This window comes from Eschrichtius robustus, chromosome 8, assembly GCF_028021215.1.
Source record: "Eschrichtius robustus isolate mEscRob2 chromosome 8, mEscRob2.pri, whole genome shotgun sequence".
Classification (NCBI taxonomy): Eukaryota; Metazoa; Chordata; class Mammalia; order Artiodactyla; family Eschrichtiidae; genus Eschrichtius; species Eschrichtius robustus.
This window is the reverse complement of record NC_090831.1, coordinates 116,954,888-116,974,227: the sequence shown is the minus strand read 5'-3', so window position 1 is coordinate 116,974,227 and position 19,340 is coordinate 116,954,888. Positions and strand designations below refer to the sequence as shown.

General features: G+C 42.1%; 1 protein-coding gene across 1 annotated transcript; it reads left to right on the top strand.

Moving 5' to 3' along the window:
* Window positions 1-1,714: 1,714 nt before the first annotated feature.
* On the top strand, window positions 1,715-10,694 carry MRPS33 (mitochondrial ribosomal protein S33). Its single transcript, XM_068549579.1, has 3 exons — window positions 1,715-1,795; window positions 6,401-6,642; window positions 10,085-10,694. Exons 2-3 carry the CDS (start codon window positions 6,428-6,430, stop codon window positions 10,188-10,190), a joined length of 321 nt encoding a protein of 106 aa, XP_068405680.1. The 5' UTR covers window positions 1,715-1,795; window positions 6,401-6,427; the 3' UTR covers window positions 10,191-10,694.
* The last annotated feature ends 8,646 nt before the right edge of the window (window positions 10,695-19,340 follow it).

Genomic DNA, 19,340 nt, shown 5'->3' with positions numbered 1-19,340 from the left:
GGAGATCTGATACACATCGAGGAGAAGGTGATGTAAAGAGGAGGCAGAGAGATATTTGAAGATTCTGGCCTTGAAGATTGGAATAATGTGGCCATAAGTCAGTGAATGCCAGCAACCACCAGAAGCTGGAAGAGTCAAAGAAATTATTCTACCCCAGAGCCTCTGGAAGGAGTGTGGCCTTGCCAACACCTTGATTTTGGCCCATTGATACTGATTTTGGACTTCCGGTCTCCAGAACTGTGAGACAACAAAGTTCTGATGTTTTAAGCCACCAAGTTTGTGGTATTTTGTTACAGCAGGCTCCGAAACTAGTATGAGCCCTATGAAATTGACTTAGTAAGAGACAGGTGCAAAGTGCCCCATAGTACACAGCCATCTGTAACTCTCTATGCCTTGCTATATTTTAAGAAAGAGGTATGGTAGGTTACAGAGATTCACAAAACATCCTGATAACAAAAATAATAAATACACGAAAAGGGAAAAACCAAAGATATATATGCAAAACAGAGCCAACAACAAGGTTTATATTTGTTTATGCAAATATACATATAATAGTTCCTGCCATGAGTCCACAGCAAATTTGGCTTTAAACTTTCTAACAGCCAGTATTCAAAGGAAGCCTCCTTGTTTATGTGATTCAGTGGTTATTAGATAAAAACAAGCCAAGACAAGGTGAAATTCCTACCCAGGATATTTCTTTTGGACTGAGCTATGCATGCTATACTCATTACACCCTGTGTCAACTTCTTAAGCCAGACCCAAGTTAACAAGGCTACTAATTATATCATAGGTTGATAACATGTCAAAACTTAACTTGATAAAAACAAATTCTATAGCATATATTGATAAGATATCAAAACCTAAGTTAATAAAACAAAATTCTATAGGAAGGAAGATGGTGTCAATAGAATACCCTCTAGGAATATAGCTCGGGGTACATTTTAGAGTATTTATGACAGGCCTTGAATAATGCTCAGAAAATAAGAAGTGTTCTCAGCTGCACTATTAAATATTCAACAAATGCTTCAGCCAATGCCTATATGGCTTGCTTGAGAGCAGATCTCTTACGGAGTAAAATACAGCGTTTCTACTGTCAAGCGGGGTCTAGATAACTACTGAGGAGTCAGATAAATATCCCATCCCTACTCCCTGAAGAAGCTTCCAGGCCAGTTGGGTAGAGAAACACAGAGCGCTCCAAATAGTTCCCCTAATCCAGCAAAGGGGTATCGAGAATGGCCTCCGGGAAGCGATACTAATTGACTGTTGGAGATGAGTAGATCGGTGGGAGGGAGGGGATTGGCACCCCTGATGGGTCAGAAGGCTCTTCAGCCCCTAAAGTCAAGCAACGCGCTTGGAGCACGTCAAGGCCTAAGCTGGATGAAAAGAGAAAGAAATCACACAGAAAGAAAGTGGAAGGAGGAAAAGAAAAAAAAAAAAATGCATTTCATTCTCCACCACATGGCACACGCATAAACATTGCTTCAGAGGTTGGGGGTCGGGGGTCAGCACTATAGCCATTTCCAACAAAATAGAGTTAGCGAACCCTGCAGGACGTTCATGAAAGCTGACCTCTCGCCCCTGAACCTGCGTTCCATCAGTCCTCCGCTCACTTGGAGGCGCTCGTCTCACTGCGCAGGCGCCAGGTCAGACGTTAGGAGTTCCGGGTCTCTCACTAAGACTCCACCCTAGCCGCCAAACTGCCGTTTCTCTACTGCTCTCCGCTGAAGTCTCCGGGTGGAACTGTGGGGCGGGCCTTCCGGGAAAGGGGCGCGCGGCAGAGGAGGCTCGCGAGCAGGTAAGTCTGTAGGTGACTGTTAGGGGGGCTTGTAGTGAGTTATGGGCAATGGCTGCAGAGACCCTGCGGACGTCTCCAACCTTGTAGAGTCGCCACGAATAGGACGAGTCAATTTCATTAAGCAGCTCGGAGGTTTCACAGGTCTCCCCCAGACAACTTGGCCTTTTCCTGCATAACCTGGGAGATGTACCAAACGAAGGACGCTAGCCTAGTTTCCTCTCCGGCGCAGTTACTCTCTTCCTGTTTAGGCAGCATTCAAGGCTCAGTTTCTCTGCTCATCGGTTGGCCTTAGCTTTGTGGGGCTGGGGATGCAGATTAGTTTTGTTACCAGCTGCAGAAAAGTATGATTGAATGATACTTAAAAATATTAGTGAAATGCCCTACCGATTCAAACGTCGGTTGACTTGACACTGTTGCTTCCATCACAGGCAGGCGTGATCCAGGCAGTTGGAGGAGGCTGGGGATGTGCTTGTTGAACTGAGTAAAGCTTGACATGCATTCAGAGCCGCTCGTGTCTCTGCGACCCAGTAAAATAATCGGTACTGGGCTTTAAAAAAAAAAAGCACTGTGTCTAGATTGTTTTTCTGTGAAACACGTGTGCACATTGTGTGAGTTCCTTGAGGCCTGATAACTATGACTATTAGGGCAGGCCCTGGGCCATGAGTTTTGCACGTCAGTCTCACAATGCAGTGAGATAGTACAACTGTCCTGTAGTAGAGGAGAAAACGAAGGCAAAGAATACATACTACTGCAAACACGGTATGTCCATTAAAGTGCAGAGGCAAGATTCCAACCAGCTTTTCTACTCCAGAGCTGGCGCTCTCCACTAACCCGTGGTTTTTGAGAAACCTCCCTCCCCAGCAGAATTTACACACACACACACACATTTCAGCATTCACTTTTAAAGTTCCCCCCGGGGATTCACCACACTGAGGGTTACCCAGGTTAAGAACTCCTGCACATCATCTGCACTTTTCAAAGAAAAAAGGCAAACCTAATCCAAAGCTAGTTACTGTATAAACCTGACCTTTTAAATGCATTAGACCTATCAGAAAGATCAGAGAAACTTACCCTTTTATGCTAAAGTAAAGAGATGGATATTTTCTCCTATGGGCTTAACATGTTTTGCTCCGGCACATTTCAGTAATTTGTTTTTGCTTAGCATTTTCAAGTCCAGGTAATTTTTCTTCATGATACTGTTTTCTTTAGTTCACATTTAAAGAAAATTTGATATTTTAAGTGACTATTCTCTACCCCTTAGAATAGCTTCATGTGAATAAAAATCTAATTTTTTTGCCTTTTACCTTAATGTCTTTCACATGGTCATCATGGTTTTTTTAAGATAAAGTTGAAAGTTTCTGTAAAGGGGCATACCAGGATCCTGAAAAATCCTAGATAAGGCTTTCCAATCTTTAAAAAAATTTAAAGCTAATAGAGTGGCAGTTTGCCAGTCTCAGGACCAATATTTATGGACAGCAGAACTTGTGAGCTGTTTTAGTCTATGTAACAGAAAGGTTTACCAAGCTCCTATGCAGTACTTCATCAGAAACATACAGGTCTGTGCTCTGTAGGAGACTACAAAGCAGTAATTGGTAATTGTCATAGCCATTTTCAGTTTGCTTCTATTTAGCAAGTGTTTCTTTGTTTCTAGTAAAGGATTCAGGTTTGGAGAGGCTTATTCTCTTTCTCCATCATAAAAGTTTTAGGGGTTTCCCTGGTGGCGCAGTGGTTGAGAATCTGCCTGCCAATGCAGGGGACACGGGTTCGAGCCCTGGTCTGGGAAGATCCCACATGCCGCGGAGCAACTAGGCCCGTGAGCCACAATTATTGAGCCTGCGCGTCTGGAGCCTGTGCTCCGCAACAAGAGAGTCCGCGATAGTGAGAGGCCCGCGCACCGCGATGAAGAGTGGCCCCCGCTTGCCGCAACTGGACAAAGCCCTTGCACAGAAACGAAGACCCAACACAGCCATAAATAAATAAATTAAAAAAAAAAAAAGTTTTAGGACTTGGATTTTGTGATATGACCATTTCCATTGGATTCTAATGAGACCTTATTATTTATGAGCTATGTGTCCCAGTACTTTGCTACATTCCATGGTGGGCATGGAGATAACTTAGCATCCTGTGAAGGCTTCCATGACCACTGTCCTAGTGAGTTCCTCCCTCCTTACTACCTGTCAGGTTACCAAGCTGCTGGTCCCCTCGTCTATGTTTCTCTGGCTGTCAGTGTCTATAAGTGAGGATACCACTCCAGGGAGGTGCAGGTTCAACTACATGGAGTATGCATGTGCTTTTTTGCATGATTAAATGAGGACAAGGAATAAATAAATGTGTCTGTATAGAACGTATGAACACCAAGCATGTTTAGATTTTTTCTTTAGTTTACCGTTGATTCAGTGCCACTGTCTTATTTCTCACATAGTCCTTCAAGCTTTGTTTTCCGAAAAGGAAACTCATATTTAGAGAGGATAGGTAATTGTTCAAAATAACCCAGTTGATAAGTGGCAGAGCCAGTACTCAAACCTAGGCCTCAGGATTCCATGCTGCCTCTTCATTTAAAAATAAAATGATTTGGGGTTCAGAACATATTTTCGTGAAAATTTTGTAGCAAATTGATAGTTCCTAGACCACCTTACAAATAACTGATTGTGGAAATATTGTGCAATGGCAACAGAAATCTGTTCTGATGCCATAATGGTAATTAAGCAAAACAAAGAAAAGTTGATTAAGAAACCTTTTGTTTTTAAGTTTTTTTGTCTGATGTTTGGAAAAAAGATAACCTTAAAGGTGCGAGGAAGACAAAAGATAATGCATGCAAAGAAACTTTTTGTAGCTTCTGAAGGCAACTTATGGTAATTTGCAAGGCCTTTAGAGGTTTATAGCACTGACTGTTTTCTCTTTATACGTTAACTGTTAATGACTTTTTTTCTCATTGATGAAATTATAAACCTCTAACAACCCCAATCCATCCCCATCCACATAATGGAGCAAGAGTTGGGAGACAAAGGAATCCTAGAACTGAGTGCTGAAAGGAAAAGGAAAGAGTAAGGCTTGCACAGATCCCAGGTTGGAGGGGAAGCTGCGAGAGACCTCGGACAGTTCTCCCATTGCTGGCCTTCAGGTGGCACTATTGGCCCAAGATTGCTCGGTTGGTGTTCAGAAGGTAAATGGTTTGAGACTGACATTCTGAAATTGGTTTGAGGTCATCCTCTGCTCTTCCAATAGATCTTGGAATGGACATGAAAAATTCTTTAATTTAAATACTGGATATTTAAATTGCCAGAGCAGTTTTGAAATTTACTTGGCAGCATTCCTGTTTAGGAGGGTTTTTTAATATATTTCTTCTATTGGTTTTTCAAGATAGGTTTATGCCTTTATTCTATTTGGAGATCAACTCCTTTTCATCCCAGCTGAACTGTCCCCCAGGATACTGTCTTAGTCAGCGAAAACTCTCATCTCACTATAAAAATTTCATGTAAATTAGCATATTCTGCTAACAGGTACCCTTACATTTGAACTAGAATGGAATGAGGGTTATTCCACCAGCAACATTCTTTGTTTTTTTGGTTTTTTTCAGATAAGGAACTCTCAAATGCTTTTTTTTAAATTGAAGTATAGTTGGTGTACAATATTATATGTTACAAGTGTACCATATAGTGATTCACAATTTTTAAAGGTAATACTCCATTTACAGTTATTACAAAATATTGGCTATAGTACCTGTGAACGTTCTTGACTTTTATGTATCACCTATATAATTTTCGATATATAGTACCTATAATTTCTGCATATTACAGAAATCATTCTTATACTATTTCAACATTCTATGCCTCCGAAGAAAAAGTTACTGTTCTCAGCTAATAAGAATTTAGCTAATTTTCATGAAAGCAGAATATATAAAATGGAAGATAAGGCAAGTAACATCACAATTCATAAATGCCTTTTGTTCAGGAATAAAATGAATCTTTTGAGCTGTTGAGTTAATTCCTATAAGACTACTATCTTTGTTTTTCCCAGCTGGCTCTCAGTCTCTAGGCAGAATTCAATCCAGCAACCTGGAGGCTAAATGACCTCATAACTCATTAGCTGTTCTCAGAGCCATCTGGAGCCCTTGAGGAGAACAGCGTTCAAAGGGCTGATAATAAAGACAACAGCATAATTATTTCTCCACCATGATTAAACCTTTAGGTGGCAAGCAGTCAGCATATTTATTATGCAGATTGCTGAGGTAGGTGTTTTCTGAAGGTATAATAACAATGCTGTGGTAGGTTAACTTGTTTCCCTGTCCTCATCTAGCCCACAAATAGGTAAGCTGACTCTCAGTAAATAACCTACTGAGTCATAAAATCGTTCATTGTAAAAGAGGCAGTACAGCTGGGGAGTAATAGTGTGTGAACACCAAATGTAAAAGATGCAAAAAATGTAAAACATGCAAAGGAAATAGCCACTTGGACTGTGGATATTTCTCAACGCCGAGGCACGTCCTGCCAAAGATGTGAACTGATTCATGTGTGGCTTGCTGTGTTTTCACTTTGTAAAATGTTCCTTAGATAATCTGGGAATTTCTTGCACTAACCTGTTTATCTTTCTTCTCATTTTCTATAGGGACTCTTGCTCCTTGCTGCGCAAGAAATGTCTTCACTTTCAGAATATGCCTTGCGCATGAGTCGTCTGAGCGCCCGGCTGTTTGGTGAAGTTGCCAGGCCCACTGATTCCAAATCCGTGAAGGTGGTGAAGCTGTTCAGTGAGCAGCCTTTGGCCAAGAGGAAGGAGACTTATGACTGGTATCCTAATCACAACACTTATTTTGCACTCATGGGGATACTACGTTTTCTTGGACTCTACAGGTAATGACAAAAAAAAAACACACACGAAGAGTAACCTATAAGAAATTTGTTGAGTAGATCAGAAAAGGAAAAAATTAGCCTTTCTATCTTAATAGTTTTGTGGTTCTTATAATAGTGCCCAGGTAGTTCAAAAGGTACAGTTGTGGGAGGGGAAAGGTTTCAAAATATCTATAATGAGTATACTTTAAAAAAAAAAAAAAAAAGCAAGCATGCACTTATTGGAAGACATAATTTAATTGTCTAAAATGTGACTAACATTGACTAGATACTGAGCTATAATGAGATGTTAAATTAGTCATTAATCTAAGAGCACTCAATGGATGCAGAGGAAAATTGGTCCAAACACTGAGCAGATTCTTGTTGGTCAGATGAAAAGAGTCCCTGCCCTGTGGCTGATCTGCTTCCTAACTGGTGAGGGGGAGCCTCCTTCCTTTCCTGATGGCAGTTTTGTAGGATTTCTTATTTCCTTTCACCCTCTTCGGACATTTTTAGTTGGCACCCTTTTTGCTATACTAATTTGGTCTAAATAAGCTGTAGTTTACCTTTAAGAGTAATATGTAATCAATATTATAATAGGATAATAATATGTAATAGTAAGAGTAGCAGGCTCTTTCCACCATGCATTTGTATGTTTGTATATGTGTCGGAAGTGGGTGCTTAAGATGATATACTGCTCTAGAAAGAAAAAAGATCAAATACCCATGTGACCATTTTCTTTAAAAAAATGTCATAGTTACCAAACAAATACATGCTCATTATAAAAGAATTTAAACAGTACATAACTGTATAAAGGTAAAATGCCTACCTTTTTTATCAATTTAACAAGTTTCAATTGGACTTGTCTTAGGGCAACAATACAAAAATTAATTTGGGACTGTTTGCGCTAATATAATAAAATTAATAGTTCATTCCAGATAACTAAATATTGGTACATTCGTTTATCCAACAGATTTTTTTTTTTTAAGTACCTTCCATGTACAGGCACTTAAGATGGGCACAAGGGGAACAGCAATGAACAAAACAGAATAGATTTTCTTAGTTAATATATTACTAGAGATGATAGTCCATGACGTGTTTTGAATTTCTGGAATTGCTTTTGGGATTATCTCCCTTGCCATTAATCTCGGCTCAAAAAATAAAAATTAATTTTATTCTTACCCCAAATAAAATATTGGAAGGCAGATGTCCTGAGTAGAAAATCATAACCCATAACCAAATTAAATACATTCAGTTATTTTAATTTACTTGTTTGCTGCTACTCTCCATTTGTTTGAAAAATAAAGCCTTGACTATCTTTGGGGACAGAGAAAAAATACTTAACATTTAGTTATCCATGGAAAAGCACAATTATTTTCATATTTAGCCACTAGTTACGGTAAATGGTGCCTCTAACACAAGGCCTCCTGGGAAGTCAGGCAGGATGAAACTAGACAGTCTTCAATAAAGAAAATCTTACTCAAAGACCTACAAAACAGGGAGGGAAGCAGGTTCTCAAAAACAGTGACTCATTCAGTCAAGCAGGTGCTTGGGCTGGTTCATCAACAGAGACAAAGACCCCTGCCTTTGTCACTTGCTCTCTGGAGGAGGTTGTCAGGAAAGGTTGTGGGGGGGAGGGAAGGAGGAGGGGGAAACATATAAATAAGTAAATTATGTGGTGTGTTACAAAGTTGAATGTGCTACATTGAAGAAAAACAGTAGAGCCTGCTGAGCAGGATCAAGAGTGCTGACCGGGCACTCAGTGGGCGGGGAGAGGACAGGTCACAGTATCAAACAGGACAGTCAGGGTTAGCCGCATTGAGAAGATGAGGCTTAGGCAGAGACTCGAGGGTGGTGAGTGAGCCAGGTGGGACCCAGGGAAGAGCTTGCAAGGCAGAGACAAGAGCAGAGCAAAGGCCTTGAGTTGGAATGTTCCTCATCTGTTCCAGGGGCTGCACAGGCTGAGGGGAGAACAGTGGGACAGGAGGTGGATTGTGAAGGGGGCTGGGTAAAATGGGGAGCAGTTTGCTGGGTTGTAAACAGAGGAGTGACACGATCTGACTTATATTTCAGAAGAATTACTCTGGCTGTGTTTTTGAGAATGACTTATTTGGGGGGCAATCATAGCTGATCCCTAAGAGGTCTGTTGTATCTATCATGTTCATGGAACATCATACCCTATAAAACTGATCTATTTTAAAACAGCCTAGGGGGAATTCCCTGGCAGTGTAGTGGTTTAGACTCTGAGCTTTCACTGCTAAGGGCCCGGGTTCGATGCGGTTGGGGAACTAAGATCCCACAGACCACATGGCACGGCCAAAATAAAAAAATTAAAAGTAAAGTAAAACAGCCTAGGGAGTTAAAAATTGGGCCCAGCAAACCCCTCTCTTACATTTAATTGGTATGCCATTATCCACACTTTTACAGGTGAGGAGACCAAGGGGCAGGGAGGGAAGATTCCTTATCCAAGGTCACTCAGCTACTGAATGTTGGAGCTGTGATTTGAACCCAGGGTCAAATGGGTTGCACAGCTTACATATTTAAACACTATACTGTTTGAGGCCCTCCATATCCGCAGGTTGCATATCTGCAGATTCAACCGACCACGGATCAAAAATACTAAAAACAAAAAATTCCAGAAAGTTCCAAAAAGCAAAACTTGAATTTGCCACGCACCTGGCAACTATTTATATAGCATTTACATTGTATTAGGTGTTATAAGTAATGTAGAGATGATTTAAAATATTCAGGAGGATGTGTGTAGAATACGCAAATACTATGCTGTTTTATATAAGGGACTTGAGCATCAGTGGATTTCGGTATCGGGGGGGGGTGGTCCTAGAGCCAGTCCTCCAAGAATACTGACCGTATTTGATCTTAGAATGCAGATATTTTTATACAGTACAGGCAGTCTTCATTCATATGTACAGACAGTCCTGGCTGCCTTGACCCCTGCAGGATCTGTCTGTTGATCCAGCTTCCTTCTGCCCGAGACTTTCCCCGGCAGCCTTTTTGTGTGAATCATCCACTGCCGTCAGGGCAGCTTCCTCCAGACCTTTCCCCTTTGTAGTAGGTGCTGATCCCTGGGTCTCTCGGGGTCTCGTGTAGCTGTTGAAGCTTATAGCCACTTTCTGCCCCCTTCAGTGTTTAGTCTTAGTGTTACAGGGAAATTTGGGGCAATTATTAGTGTTGTATCCTGGTTACCTAGGTTTACATGGGCAGGCTTGGTAATTAAGCTGTTGGTAGCATTGTTTCTGTGAGGGAAAACTGACCTAGAAATGAACTTTGGGAACACAGCCCATCTGTATGTCGGGGGTTCCCTGTCCTTTCTGTTCACCACGCTGAGCATGCGCCCTGTAGAAGTCAAAGCTTGATAACCAGAACCACCTAAGAGAACGTTCTAGATTGGTGTACTTTTCCAGTCTGATAAATATACTGGCTAATTTTTTTTCCTTTCTCTTTTCAGAGATGAGCATCAGGACTTTAAGGATGAGCAACTGCGTCTGAAGAAGCTTCGTGGAAAGGGGAAACCAAGGAAAGGAGAAGGGAAAAGAGCAGCAAAAAGGAAATAGTGTTGGTCCATCAGGAGAGGACTTCTCCCTCAGCAACCAAGAGCAGGAGGAAGTGTATTTATTGCCCCTCCACATATTGGAGGAGTATAAGCTTCCTAAGTTGAAGATTATTCAGAGGAATACAGTCATCTCCGTGCTGAAGTTTAATGCAGTTGAATTGTAACTGGTTTCTTGAACACATTTTAATTCTGCAACATTGTTTACCTTGGTTCTGTAATCTGAGGTTTACCTTATTCCCCAAAGAAATGAGTGCATGATTACTATTGAATGACTTGTTTGGGAGGGGATGGGATGTTGGCGGAGTGGAGGGGAAACTCATTAAATGAACACCCTCATTACTCCCTTCTTGCTTCCCCACTTAGCCAGCCCTAAGCTCTTTCATCTCTCTGGCTGTTCAGCCACTGTCTCCACCACCAAGCTCACAAACTTTATGTGCCTCTCCACCTACTCCTTTGAGAATAGCTGTTAAGATAAATTTGTGCGATAAAAGGCTGCGTCTGTTAAGAGAGTACTGGGTACCTGCTGTATACAGGCTACCAGAGCCCGGGTAATACAATGGTTTGCAACAAACGGTCCCTACCTCGGGGAACTTTCAGTCCTGAGGGAGAGCCTAATATTACATAATTACATAAATACAATTGTATTACATGCTACAAAGGAAAAATCCAGACCAGACATCTGTGAGAGTGTGGATGGATCGATGGATCGATCCACAAAGATAGCAAGAGGCCCAGACCTCATTAGGTATTTTAAAGAAGGTGTCCCTAAAGAGATGATATTTAGGCGGGGCTCTGAAGAATAAATTAGAGTTAGGCAGAAGAAAAATGGTGGAAAAGCGTTTGAGGCACAGAGAACACCGTTTGCAAAGCCCTAAGGTAAGAAGAAATTGTCCTGTTCAAGGAATTGGAAAAAAGACCACTAACTAGTATGGCTTAGTCATAATGAAATAGACAAAGGCCAGACTGTGAAGGGCTTTGCAAGTTCTGTGAAAAAGATTGGACTTAACCAACTTAACCAGAGATCAAAGTGTGTAAGACGTTATTTCTATGAGAGGTGAGTTGTATACAGTTGAGGAGCTCGATGCTCATTGTATTATAATCTAGCAGTGAGTTTCCAATGAGGTTGCAAGGGCTTCTCTGATTTTTTTTTTTTTTTCCCCCAAGAATTCTGAAGATCTCTAGCACCATCTAGGAAAGTTTTTAAGTACTTTTTTTATTGTGGTAAAATCATAAAATTTACCATCTTAACTATTTTTAAGTGTACAGTACAGAAGTGCTAACTACATGCACATTGTTGTGCCAAATAAAGTACCTTTAACCTCGTTTCTACCTCTCTCAGGAAAAGAGAGCAAAGCACACAGGCGGGAGCACGTGCAGCAACTACTCCAGCTATAATTTTCTTTCCCTGCAACACTGGAAGTATTGGCAATAACTGCCCTGTGAATAATTCCTGCACTAGTAGGAATCCTGCTGCATATGCTTAGATAAATGATATTTTTAAAGAGGCCTAATCCAGATGGTATAGCTAGGGCCTATATTACAGTTGGTAAAAATAAAAACTAACTAAAAATGGGTAGTTCCATCTGATAGATGTGAATTCCAGCAGAAGGCTGAGAATCCAGTTAGAACTCTTTCCTGAGCACCTGCCACATGCCTGGCACATGCTAATTTTAGAGGACACAGATAAATAGCCTTAGTCCTTAAGATTGTGTGAATGAGCATGTGTGTGTTGTAAAGTATTGACAAGATCTTGGGGATTTGCTCAGAAAAGTGCAGATGCACTATCGGCCAGTGCAGCTGAGCCTGGTGGGTGGATGGGCCCCAGGACACTGGGCTGAGAAACAGGCTTGTAGCCTGGATCCAGTGTAGCTAAATGGATGTTCTGAATCATGCCATCTCCACCTTTTGGAGAAAGACTAACTATAAGAGGAACTTAGGAGCATTAGGTTGATACTTTAAAGAGGGTAACTGCTTTAGATCCCAACAGCTACCCTGAGTCAGAAAACAAGCCAAGAATCTGTGTGTTGGTTCTGTGATGGGCCCTGAGCCTCCAAGGAGCCTCAGCACTGTTTGATAGGGAAGCTGTAGACAACTCAGCAGCAGGTTAGTGTGGCGCTGTTCCATGCTGAAAATCGGAAACTAAAGCTAAAATGCATTTGTACATCAGCTGTACCCTAAAACCAACTGATACAGTAAACACTGTGCAACTCAGAACAGCCTGTGCTGAACGGTGGACCAGATGGAAAGTAGAGGATGAGAGGGACGAGTCAATTCTTTTTTTTTTTTTTTAACATCTTTATTGGAGTATAATCGCTTTACAATGGTGTGTTAGTTCCTGCTTTATAACAAAGTGAATCAGTTGTACACATACATATATCCCCATATCCCCTCCCTCTTGCGTCTCCCTCCCTCCCACCCTCCCTATCCCACGCCTCTAGGTGGTCACAGGGCACCGAGCTGATCTCCCTGTGCTATGCAGCTGCTTCCCACTGGTTATCTATTTTACATTTGGTAGCGTATATATGTCCATGCCACTCTCTCACTTCATCCCAGCTTACCCTTCCCCCTCCCCGTGTCCTCAAGTCCATTCTCTAGTAGGTCTGTGTATTTATTCCCATCTTGCCCCTAGGTTCTTCATGACCATTTTTTGGTTTGTTTTTTTGTTTTTAGATTCCATATATATCTGTTCGCACACGGTATTTGTTTTTCTCTTTCTGACTTACTTCACTCTGTATGACACACTCTAGGTCCACCCACCTCACTACAAATAACTCAATTTCGTTTCCTTTTATGGCTGAGTAATATTCCATTGTATATATGTGCCACATCTTCTTTATCCATTCATCTGTCGATGGACACTTAGGTTGCTTCCATGTCCTGGCTATTGTAAATAGAGCTGCAATGAACATTGTGGTACATGAGGACGAGTCAATTCTTGATGCCATGGAACCAACACATTTCAGGACACCAGTGACCAAAGGTTAAGACAAGAACTAACTGCAACTAGAAAAAAAGTCTTTTAACTGTAGGTTTCAGCTAGCCAGATTGTTTAGTTGGATTTCTCTGGTCATGACCAAAACTATTTGTTTTCCCTCTAATGTTTAGTGTTTTGTGTGCATGGAGGATTTTGCCCTTGACTTTAGTATGGCATAGTAAAAAGAGACTGGGGTTTGGATTCAAAAGTCATGGGTTTGTGACAGAGTTCTACTCACTGGCGGGGAGACCTCAAGTCACTTAACGCCTCTGAACCTCTTTCTGCCTCTGTAAAATCCTGATAATACTTCACTGAATTAATGAAATCATGTTTGTGAAAAGGACTAGGTAAACTGTAAAAGGTTAATCAAATATTTTTACACACAGCTATTTGTATGACCAGTAAGAATCGGTACATCTTACTAGCAGATTTTTCCAAGAAGGTGTTGACAAATACCTGCTAAAAATATGAAGTTCTCTATGTTTACATGCAGCATGATAGGTTCAGGAAGAAACAAGTGTGAGATGCATTTTATTGTTTCTGTTTTCTTTTTAACATTTTACTTTAATTTTTGGCTGTGCCATGTGTTAGTTGCAGCACACGGGCTCTTCGTCGTGGCGTGCAGGCTTCTAGTTGCGGCGTGCGGGTTTTCTCTCTCTAGTTGTGGCACGCGGGCTCCAGGGTGCGTGGGCTCTGCAGTTGGCGGCATGCAGGCTCTCTCGTTGAGGTGCGTGTGCTCAGTAGTTGTGGTGCACAGGCTTAGTTGCTTCGCGGCATGTGGGATCTTCCCAGACCAGGGATCGAACCCATGTCCCCCGCATTGGAAGGCGGATTCTTTACCACCACACCACCAGGGAAGTCCCAAAATGCATTTTATTGTTATGTAATCATGGGTTCCAGAAATTTATTTTTTTTAAAAGCACACACATACATAATAATGCTTTTATTTATGAAGCACCTTCCACAAAAGAATAAGTCAGAATTTAAAATTCCACCCTGTTCACCATTTTCCTCTTTCCTCACACATTTCTCCCAAAGCTTCTAAGTCTCAAAGTTTAGAGAGTGAGAGATAGGAACAAACTTCCAGAGCAATAGACAGGGGGAAAGGTCTTTCAACCTGCCAATCCTGTCTTCATGGCCCTTCTTAAGTACTCAATTGTTAGTTCAAAAGGAAGTGTTTCTTTAAAAAAAAAAAATTGAGATAAAATCAGCAAAACAAACAGCAATACATTCAAGAAGACTTAGATAAAACAGGGAAACAAACAGTAAAACCCTGGATATCCAAATAACTGGAAAATCCGTAAAACATTTATGCTGAACTTGAAACATGTTTTTTGTTTTTTTTTAAATTTTATTTATTTATTTATTTATGGCTGTGTTGGGTCTTCATTTCTGTGCGAGGGCTTTCTCTAGTTGCAGCAAGTGGGGGCCACTCTTCATCGCGGTGCGTGGGCCTCTCACTGTCGCGGCCTCTCTTGTTGCGGAGCACAGGCTCCAGACGCGCAGGCTCAGTAATTGTGGCTCATGGGCGTAGTCACTCCGCGGCATGTGAGATCTTCCCAGACCAGGGCTCGAACCTGTGTCCCCCGCATTGGCAGGCAGATTCTCAACCACTGCACCACCAGGGAAGCCCCGAAACATGTTTTGTTTTTTTTTTTTAATTAATTTATTTATTTTTGGCTGCATTGGGTCTTTGTTGCTGCGTGCGGGCTTCCTCTAGTTGCAGTGTGCAGACTTCTCATTGCGGTGGCTTCTCTTGTTGCGGAGCACGGGCTTTAGGCGCGCGGGCTCAGTAGTTGTGGCTCGCGGGCTCTAGAGGGCAGGCTCAGTAGTTGTGGCACACGGGCCTAGTTTCTCCACAGCATGTGGGATCCTCCCAGACCAGGGATCGAACCCATGTCCCCTGCATTGGCAGGCGGATGCTTAACCACTGCGCCACCAGGGAAGGCCCCGAAACATGTTTTTTAAAATGACATCGAAGCAGTGAAACAGAAGTTCATGAAACTAGTGGGAAGACTGACCAAAGAACCTACCCAGATGCAACTTTCTAACCTCACTGGAGATCTGGTAGAATTATAAGTTCATATTAAAGTAGAAACTAGACTTAAACCAATGTAGATTCTAAATTGTCTTCTACTTAAGAAAATGTGTTTTCTGAGACAGGATAGATTCAATTACGGAGAACTTTCTGTGGCTGTTGCAGAAAACATGCGCTCCTCCTTACTGACAATCTAAATTGGTACTCGGTACAGAATCATCTTCCCCAAAGAGCCTGAAAACTACTAATTGACCCTTCCTTTTGAGTTTGGCATAAAAACAACACTCAACAGAAATTGAAGAGAACAAGTTTCTATCTAAAAAGAGCTCCAGGCTGAGTATATCGGTATGGGAACTGACCAGTGCATTAAGCACCAAACAAGTTAAATTCTTAATAAAGAAATAAGAGAGAGGAGAGATCCATGTGGTTTGAATCATCAGGAACTTCACAAGCAGTGAAAACAATGATTGCAAGTAATGTCAACATTTTTGGAGCACTTAGCAGATGCCAGGCATTGTACTTTGTAAACCTTATGTAACCCCCGTATGATAAGAATCCCCGTTTTACAGATGAAGAAACTGAGGCTTAGATCTTGTACCCAAGATCACACAGCTCTAAATGTCTTAGACTGAGGTTTAAATCCAAGCTGCCTGACTCAAAAGCCTGTACCTTTTATGACACGACAGAGTAGCACAGATCTGCTAAGTCTGAGGATTATTGTAACAATAACTACCATTTGTCCAGTGTTTTAGCATTTGCCAAGCACTATGCTTAACTCTTTCTATAAGCCGTATCACTTAATTCTTAAAACAACCCTATGAAGTAAGTGTTACTTTTTCCATTTTATATGTGAACTGCAGTTTAGAGCTGTGGTTCTCAGCTCCAACTGTGCATTGGAATCACTGGCAGGAGGTTAGAAGAACCCTGTGCCTGGTCCCACTCCAGGCCAATTCAATCCGAGTTGGGACAGGGAGCGAGAAATGACTTAATCACTGTATTTTTGAGAAGCTCCTTATGGCTCTATTGTGTAGGCAAGTTTAAGAATCATTGGTTTAAAGCAGTATTCCTCAAACTCTGGTGTTCAGCAGTATCATCTGGAGAGCTTGTCAGACACAGCTGGCCACACCCCAGAGTGTCTTATTCAGTAGGGCTCCAAGGGGCCCAGGAATTTGCATTCGTAATGCTCCCCAGGTGTTGCTGGTGCTGCTGGTGTGGGACCACACTTGGAGAACTATTAGTTTAAAGTCGCTTAGCCAAGGTTCCCCCCCCCCCGTTGGCAAACTATTGTGGCTCTACATCTCTAGTGAAATTCCCTAGCCGCCCTGGAGCCTTTTCAAATCTTTAGAACTTGACAGCAGTAAAATAAGATATCCCATGTAGGGAGAAAGATTTAGCTAATATGAGAAAGTTTATGAAAATACTGAATGTTGTTAAAAAAAAAATTGAATAAATGGAGAGGGATCCCATATACCTGAATGGGAAGATTATGTATTATTGAGATGTTAATTGTTTACATTTATTTAAATAATTTATTTTATAATTTCTATCAAAATTTCGATATACATTTCTTGTGTTTGATAAAAGGATTTAAAATTTCAAAATCCATTTGGAAGGAAAAATAGGGAACACAAAAGAAATTCTGAAAAGGAAGAATAATGTGGGGACTTATAACAGATGTTGAAACATATAATTTAAATTGTTTCTGGATTTCGCTGGTGGTGCAGTGGATAGACTCTGCCTACCAATGCAGGGGACACAGGTTAGATCCCTGGTCCGGGAAGATCCCACATGCCACGGAGCAACTAAGCCCGTGCACCACAACTACTGAGCCTGTGCTCTAGAGCCCGCAAGCCACAACTAGTGAGCCCACGAGCCACAACTACTGAAGCCTGTGTGCCTAGAGCCTGTGCTCCACAACAAGAGAAGCCACCGCAATGAGAAGCCCGCACACCTCAACGAAGAGTAGCCCCCGCTCACCACAACTAGAGAAAGCCCGCAGGCAGCAATGAAGACCCAACACAGCCAAAATTTTTAATAATTAATTAATTAAATAAAAATCCTATGCTTAAAAGAAAAGAAAAAGAATCTATCAATGTGTATACTGAGCCATTAATAACACCCATATCCTTTGACCCAAAATGGTGTTGATTTTTAAACACTATTCTCCAACAAAAGATATCCTAGCTCCTTGGAGAAATAGTGGATTCCAGGGCTGGGACAGGTAAGATACAAATTATGCCAGAAAGTAAGGAAGTGCCCCTCCAAAAAAAGGATGGGAGACCTGCTGAAAGGGCATGGAGTCCAACCTGAAAGAGTTCCCAATGGCCAAGGCTGGAACAATTTGAGCAACAAAACAAATAAGAATAGTACTGAATTCAAACCCAGAGATTAAAGTAAATATCCTTGAGTTCCTACTGATACAAATTGGGGAGAAGGGACAACTCTTCCTTATAGAAGAATTCTAATTTAAAAATGTAAGGAATGAGGGAAAGAGGAAATCACCATCGGAACACCGCATAATCATTGCTGCAGGCAAGATCCACCGATGGGATGCTAAAATTAGTGGGCAAAAGTTTTAGGAGAAACCAGATATTTGTATGCTTTCAAATTATCTCCCCTAGATAACTCTTACTGACAAAGAGAAAAGTAGTAACTTTAAGGTAGAGAAACCTAGCAGACACCACCTTAAGCAGGTAATCCAGGTTAACATCAATAATAAGACACACCGACACCTTGTACTCCTGATAGGATACACTGAGAGGGCCATACCACCCCTGTGAAGCTCTTCCCAATAAGTAGAACTGGGACTTCTGTCAGGTACCCTGGCAAGATACAGATGGGCTTGGAGTTGCAGGGCTATGACAGTATGAGATTGACACACATGGCACCTCGCCTTGGCCCATGCAGGTTTCCCCAGGGGAAGGCTTTGGTCCTGGAAGCAGCAGTGACAGCAGAAGGCAGAGCAGGGGGGCATGGGTTAGGCAGCTGGGGGACACAAGTGAGCCTGGAGTTAGCAATTAGAGAAAGAAGAGTGCAAAAGGTAAAATCAAGCTCAGAGTGTGAAAGCATAAGGACCAGAGAGTTCAAGAAAGAAGCAAAAGGCAACCAGGCCAAGAAGGATCAGAGGGAAAGAATCTAGCCCAGAGGTCATAGGCTGGTAGCCTGCAGCCCATATTTGGCCCATGAATATGATTTGTCTGGCCCACATGGTATTTTTTGAACTGTGAAGTAGATATCAATGTTTTTTAATTAAGAGATTTTACATAAAACCCAGATATCAGCTTCTCTTTAAAAAAAAAGTCAGAAGTCATGGGAACACTGGGTGTCTGTGGCTGCCCCTCCAGGACAGAGAAGCCGGAGGCACAGCCTCCATTTATCATTGGGCTGTTTCCCTGCCTGTTTCTCTGGTTTCGTCACCTGCCTGGCTTTCCTGTAGGCTTTTCAGTCTTTAGTTTCAGGATCTCGCTGAAGCAGTGAAGTGCACGTGACGACCCAGGCAGGGAGTGACTGTAGGATAAGGCACTGTCTGTCCCTGGCCTGGGTTTGAATCAGCCCCCTTGGTGTTGAAGGAGCGTCGCTGGTGGGGGTGCTCTCTGCAAGCCCCCGGTGCAGCCAGAGCACCTAAGTTCCAGGGGCAGTCCTAACAATCCCTGCCGTCAGCAACCGAGACAGGAAAGTACATTCTACAGAGGAAGAGACTCGCAGGCTTAATGGTTTCTGCTCTATCACACTCAATTCTTCTCTAAGCAGTAAGACACCTGGTTCTCTCTCTGTTTCCTGGGATCTTGCGACAGCCAAGTAAAAACTAGAATAGGATCCAGTAGGCTTTGCATGGATGAGACAGACATATTTGTTTGAGGTTTGAGGGCAGAGGTGGAAGGAAGAAGAGATGATGCATTTCAGGAGGGACCACTGTTTTGGAACAAAAGTTTTCTGGCTGTCTTCCCTGTGTGAGTGTGCATTTTACCTACTCTGATAGCAAATACGGTTAGAAATTGCTGGCTGCCGAGCATGAACTTGAACTCCGATGGGGAATGACTTCTGAGCCCTTTGGTCAGTGGTGGTACTGACCCAGAATGAAGCCAGATGGGTGACCAGCCCGACCAGGGCACCTGGTCTGGCAGGTGGCATAGAGAAGG

What these genes read in the sequence shown, in the direction of transcription:
- MRPS33 (XM_068549579.1), top strand. Translation starts at nt 6,428, where the DNA reads ATGTCTTCACTTTCAGAATATGCCTTGCGCATGAGTCGTCTGAGCGCC. An exon ending in CGTTTTCTTGGACTCTACAG is followed by an intron (nt 6,643 to 10,084) that starts GTAATGACAAAA and finishes TTCTCTTTTCAG; the next exon opens with AGATGAGCATCAGGACTTTA.